At 33.1% G+C, this 6,898-nt stretch overlaps 1 protein-coding gene across 1 annotated transcript; it reads left to right on the plus strand.

Annotated features, from left to right (window-relative positions):
- Positions 1–695: 695 nt before the first annotated feature.
- On the plus strand, positions 696–6,550 carry LOC123682599 (keratin-associated protein 19-2-like). Its single transcript, XM_045621327.1, has 3 exons — positions 696–848; positions 4,738–4,999; positions 6,192–6,550. The coding sequence occupies exons 1-3, from the start codon at positions 837–839 to the stop codon at positions 6,479–6,481; spliced, it is 564 nt and encodes a 187-aa protein (XP_045477283.1). The 5' UTR covers positions 696–836; the 3' UTR covers positions 6,482–6,550.
- Positions 6,551–6,898: the final 348 nt, after the last annotated feature.

The raw sequence follows: 6,898 nt of genomic DNA on the forward strand, positions 1-6,898 counted from the left end.
TGTAGAAGATTTTCATCTTAACCATTCTAACATAAAACTCTTCATATCTCCACAACGATTCATTTTGGCAAAAACAAAAAAGACAAAATGTTCCTACTTTTCCACGAAGAATGTGATTCTGCAGTGAAAATTGTTTGTTCCCCATTCGAAAAATATACTCGATCTCCAAATCAAAGTCCAAGGTCAAATCAAATGTCTGCATTCGATGTGCCCCAGAAAACATTTGAAAAATTTTTAGATACAGGCTCTGTCCAAGGAGATATTTCAGAGGATCTTTTAAAATGGGCCAACCTGTATACTGTGCTTGAATTATTTATGCTCCCTAGGACGCTATCAAGACGAAATTTGACTTGTTATGACTAGTTATGAAAATATTTTTTTTTTATATATTTTCTGAACTTTTATGGTTTTGATAATCTTATCAGCTAGGAGTTAAGATATGCTCTTTTATAGGTACACAGTTGTGTGATCTCCAAGGGTGCAAATGTCGCCTGAAGTACAAGCGCTCCTGATTTTTTGACTTTAAATTTTGAAAGAGCCAATTTAATTCACTTAAATATATTAATTAGTTAAAAATATCGGTGGCATCTTCCTCAAATAATAAATCAAAGAGATATTTCAAATACTTTTATGTTTCAATAGTTCAAAAGGTTAAGAGCCAATGGGCGTGACTATTCACTTTTTAGCGAGACAAAAATCAGCGTACTTGATCTTCTTTAGTGGGAGACGTACGACAAGGCCACCAAGAATCGTAGAAAATATAAAACTGGCGACTGTCTTACTAAGAAATCAAAGTTGATTACAGTTTCAGATCAAGTTCAGCTTTTCCCACGATCATGAATTGTGCCGTAAGTACCTGCATTTTATATATAAACAACAATGGGAAGAGTTCCTATTATGATGAATTATTCACTAAGAACAAAGTTTGGCGGTCTCTAACTGAATATAATATCCTGCATCGGCGATTCAAGAATTGGGTTTTTTTGAATTTATAAATTTTCAATTTAGGCATTCAGCCATAAAAACATCAAATTATTTCATAGAAGTGCCTAAGTAATTTCAAGTTAGTATAGGGTTTTTATGAATGATTGTAGCTTGTAACATCCTTTGAAATGTTCTTTGCCGCTTTTCAGTGGACATGGCAATTATTCCATTTGATTGAATTCCGAATCATAAATTGAGTATAAATTTTCACTTAAATTTTGGGAAATATCTGAATCCAAACCCGCAATAACTTTCTCAAAAAAGTCAATCACTATGTTACAATAATTTATGAAGACCTTATATCAATAAGGGAAATATTGCGATTCAAAAATTAATTGACAAAATTTCGGTGAAGTCGGAGAACCTTATTCATTAAATGCCTCTGAAATTTCCACACTTTTCATTTTGAATTGTGTTGAATCGAATCACTAATTTTTCTCTAGCGTTTCATACCTAGATACTATTTTTATATAAAAAAGTGAAATTTCATAGAAACGTTTTCAAGTTTCAAAACTCTTATCTATAGTTGTCTGTAAAAACTGACATGTTTGATTTTTAATTCTTATAAAATAAAGTTACTTTCTTTGTAGAGTAGTCTTGCCAATATCATTCGACAGGAAAATTTTCTAGGTTTTACTAATTATTGTTATTGCTAATTGGCAATTTCGATTTTCGAAAAATCATTTCGTTTTGAGTTAGATTCTGAGCCTGGTGTTGGAATTTTCCAAAAAAAAAAAAAGAAATGTTCCGATCCTCACGCAATTTCGTTTTACACCATCTAAAATAAATTTCGTAAGAATTGGTATTTTTTCAGTTATTGAGAACACAAGAAAACAGATATCTGAGAGTTATAACTCTGGAGCCATTGAACTCAATCGAAATATTTAAAATTTCAAATTTCCAGCGAATTCCAAGTAGTAATCGTGTACCGGGTTTTTCACCATAATTTGACCCCCCTTTAACTAAGTTATCAGTTTTCAAGTGGAAGGCTGCGACAATTCGAAAAAGCCTTTTTTGGAGTTATCTCGTTGGCAACGATATATGACATACGTTTGTCATCGAATATGCACTACACAGAACCGGAAAAATTTGAAATATTTTCACTTTATGTGAAGATCAATAAAAATAAGAAATCTACAAGGAGAGAATATATGGAGTAGCATCCAAATCATCCAATTCCTATTTATAGTGGAAAACGTATGTCATATCGTTGCCAACGAGACAACTCAAAAAAGAGCATTTTGAGTTATCGCAGCCTACCACTTGAAAACTGATTACTGAGCATGCCAGGTGTTTCTTAAAATTTGAAACTCTGTGGTACTCAGAATACGAGAGATAGACCAAACATATGTGATATATTCGAAATCAGGGGAAAAAGAGCAAGTCGAATATAGAAAAATATACAGGGTGTTCCATTTGAAAAAATGAAGTTGCAATCAATAAGTTGTCCACTCTGTATATATTCCGTTTTGTGAAATCATTTTGAACAACACTAGTCGATTTCGTGAAACTTTTGTAGAAAACATTTTTTTGTACCCCTTGTAGTAACAAAAGTAAAGGGGGGGGGTCAAATTATGGTGAAAAACCCGGTACATAGATTAGGGCTGGACAGAATGGATTTTGACCTCCAATTCTTCATCAGTGTGTCTAACCATTCATTGAATCTATCAGCTCAAAATTCTAAAATTAAACACATTTGGGCTGTTCCCCTGCAATAAGCGTTCAGAAGGATTTGGACATTTTGTTTTAATATTACTTTCAACTACAAAATGATTTCGACTTTCCTAAGAAAATCATAAAACAAATACCTATCACTCTGCGGAGTATGCAACGAAGTGCAAATACTTAATACATATTTACACCGCAAAGTCTATAGTTATAAGGTTATTATTTCGTATCTTCAATGTCATCAATGAAATATTTTAACAAACAGAGCTGAGAGATAAATTCATTTTTAGAAAAAATAAACCAAAATGCCGAATTCGCATATGGATATACAACCTCCGTAGACAATAATATATAATGATATCGTAAAAACATGTATTCGCAAGTATAAATTGTTTTTACACCCAATTAATAAAGACAAACAACAAAAAACAAACAAAGAAAACATTTTAACGGACACGTTAAATTTATTATCGACCCAGATACAAATGAAATATTGTAAATAAACAATGATGAATCATGGAAAGGACAAACCTATTAAATGCAACATGACATCTCTTGTCTTGAGCCAATGTTACTCAAATTATCCATTGAAATGAATCATAGGGAATATTTACATATACATATTTCATATTCAGTGCTTCCTAATGATAATAAGTGGACTAATTAGTTTCAGTATAATGAGGCATTCATAGTGTGAAATGAGATTTATTTCAGTGCTTAGAGGAGAGTTATTGCGCAATTTTATTGTTTTGTTTCATTATTTTCAATAACAAATAATAATCGTTCAATAAAACAGTTTTGAACCACCCTTAAACATCTTTTCATCTCTAGTAACTAGTTGAGTTTATTTCTTGGAATATTTAACAGTTTTCGTCAATTTTCGAAATTTGGGGTGTATTTTCTCTTAATTTTCTTCAGAATCAATACAATATTTTTTCAATATTAACTTTTATTTCAGTCATCGTCTTCGCAAGATCACACACAAATTTTATCTGGCGAAATTTTTGATTTGGTTCATTGCATTGACAATTTTGCAAATAATAGTGGCAGTTAATTTCATAAAAAAAAAATCAATATGGAATAATATTTGGCTAGGATATTTCACAAGATCGAATGAAATCACATAGCTAAAGATAGCTAGATAGATGAATTACAGAGTAATGTTGAAATGATTATGGATTCAATATTTTGGATAATTCATTGTTATAAGTCATTTCAAACCACTTTCAGGTATCCAAGTTCTTAAAAACTTCACTTTTACGTTGAAAATTTGTGCAGTAAAACTGTCTGCGCGGAAATTTGAAGTACATGTCTCAGTTGACATAGTGGTGTTTCCGAATATTAAAACAGATTTTCAAAATTTCGATGTACAGGGTGTTGTTTCGAGGATTCAAACGATTCATAATTATTTGTTAACCCGGACCTGGATTTTCAAGGCGGTTATTGCAATTAGGAACATATTTGCCAAATATGAAGAAAATATACCGGGTGGTTCGTTTTATATGGCCTCAGAAAGAAACGGGCAATATTCATAAAACACCCTGTATCTCGGCTACGAAGACAGTAAGACCCAATAATTAGGGTATCTCCAGAACCGCCTTGGTGCCACCTATGCACCTGTGAAGTATTTCCGTTTCCCAATGAAACACCCTGTACCTATAGTTACTTATGCATAAAACAGAACATTTCCTGTCTCTTATCCGTAGTTCATACCTAGTAAACATTTAATTATTTATAGAATTAAGTACAAAATTCAGTTGATATTATTATAAGGCACAAATATTAGGAAAGGTTCAAAATATATCTTGATATTATTATTTAACGGAAAAATAGCTTGAAAGTGTTGCTTCTGACCGTAGAGACATGTAGATTTTCACCATTTTAGTATCAACAGAGGTAGCGAATGGACACAGTAACAAAGCCTACATGGAGCACATCCGTTCCTCTATCTCGCGTAAGCTTAAACACCAAAGAGATTCTATTATACTGAATCTTGAAAAAGAAGCTGCAACAAAGAAATCAACAAATTTTCAAAGCTTTTCTGTCATTTTCAACAGAATATAATTCTCATATTTTCCCTTTCAGGTATTCCTTTTAGCATGTTCTATGTTGATCGTAGCCAACGCAGCTCCAAAAGCTGGTGGTTATGGTCTTGTAGGAGGAGGTAGTGGTTACTATGGTGGCGGCTACAGACCAAACTATTACGGTACAGGTTATAGGGGTTACGGAGGTTACGGTGGCTACGGAGGTTTTCCCAGTTATTCAGGAAACGGAGGAAGTTACAGACCTGGGTATGGAGGATACAGACCTGGATATGGCGGCTACAGCGGTTACGGAGGAAGTCCAAGTATGTATACCGGTTTGGAAAAGCATTGAAATCTTGAATGAAGAACAATGAGCTTAATTACCACAAAATTATTAACCTAATAATACAGTCCAGGCACAATGCCGCTTAATCAAATAAATCTATATAGAAGAAAGGTTTTCTCAATATAAATATTACAAATCATGACACCCTACCTTTGCTTTTGATATATGCAGTTGTCCAGATATACAATTATTTCACATCAATAACTTGTCCCAACTGCTCAAATTCTGCATCAGTTAACTATTGCCGACAGAGAAGGTAAACTACGACCCAAAAGTAAATTTTAACAATTTCAATGTATTGTTGAAACGTGTATCATCCATCCTTAGTATTGCTGTAGATTTTGCTTGTCAAATGTCAAACGATGACAGCTTTAAAAGCTGCTCCAATACGCTCTATTTTTGGTTCTCCTGTCAATGTTCGGAATCCAAACAAATAAATTGTCATTCAAATTAGTACGGTGTCGTTGAAGAAATTGGCTTATTTTGATACATAAGAGTATTTGAGGAACGATTTCAGTATTAATTGATAGACAGAAGGAACGAGGTTAATACCAGTAAGTTTGAATCCTCTATCATTCCCCAGATTTTGTAAAAAGCCGTGTTTATTAGTTGAACTTCAAGTTCGAACTTACTGGCATTAATCTCGTGCCTTCTGTCTATCAATTAATAGTAAAATCGTTCCTTAAATAATCTTATTTATCAAAATAAGCCAATTTCTTCAACGACAACGTACTAATTTGAATGACAATATGTTGGTTTGGATTCCGAACACTGACAGGAGAACTTAAATGGCGGTGTGTGACGTCATCACTAACAGAGCGTATAGCGGGCTATCTAAAATGAAATCTCTTGTTGGAAAACCTCTTACTAGGCTGTAGATAAATCTCCAATGTAGGTACTTGTTATTTATATTTTATCTCTGGTCAATTTTGTTTTCTCTGTTTACCTATAAAGAAGTCAGAGTGTAGAGAAATAAAGACGTATTATTATATCATAATTTCATGGAAATTCAGTTTATTAATTTTATTTTATGAATTTCCATCAAGTTGGAAGCGTTAGGCTAATGACCATAGCAGTCAATGCCTTCATTCAAAGTAAAAAAAAAAAAAAATTGGAAGCGAACCCAACTTGAGACCAGAAAATCTTTTTCATAAAAAATTGTTTTTTAGGTTATGGTTTAGGAGGATATGACAGCTACGACTACGGTAGCAGTGGTCTTGGAGGTTATGGTGGATATGGCTCTTCTAGCTTGGGAGGTTATGGTGGTTATGGATCTTCTGGTCTAGGAGGCTACGGAGGTTATGGTTCTTCTGGACTTGGAGGCTATGGAGGATATGGATCTTCTGGACTTGGAGGATATGGAGGCTACGGATCTTCTGGACTTGGAGGTTATGGAGGATATAGACCTGGCTATGGAACAAACTTCTTGGGCTCTTCGTCTGGCCACTATAAACGATAATATGATTGTGATTCTCATAGGATTTAATGTGTAATTTATTTTTATCTGTAAATAAAATAATGAAACGAATATTAGTAGTATGAATCGGGATATGTTGAAGAAATGAGGTCCGACAAAATTTTCTCAGAGTGCCTACCAATTCTAGGATTATCACCAAAAACATTTCACCTATACTTGTGTGTTATAGGAATAATCCACTTTAAGTAGTGTAGTAAATATGATTCCAATGTCATATAGTTTTTATTCTATTCTACTGAATAAAATATAAAATTGATATATCAAAAATAAAAACATATCTGAAATATCAAAGACAGAGAAGCCGCCCCTAAAATCAAACAACAGTATGGTGACATTCATCAAAAAGATTGCCGATCAATAAATAATAATAATGAAAAAATATTGTAATTAATGAATTGT

Source organism: Harmonia axyridis, chromosome 6 (assembly GCF_914767665.1).
Source record: "Harmonia axyridis chromosome 6, icHarAxyr1.1, whole genome shotgun sequence".
NCBI classification, from domain to species: domain Eukaryota; kingdom Metazoa; phylum Arthropoda; class Insecta; order Coleoptera; family Coccinellidae; genus Harmonia; species Harmonia axyridis.

Bases quoted from the DNA above. Each gene is read 5' to 3' on its own strand.
- LOC123682599 (XM_045621327.1), top strand. The intron at 5,000-6,191 runs GTATGTATACCG...ATTGTTTTTTAG, and splicing joins CGGTTACGGAGGAAGTCCAA to GTTATGGTTTAGGAGGATAT.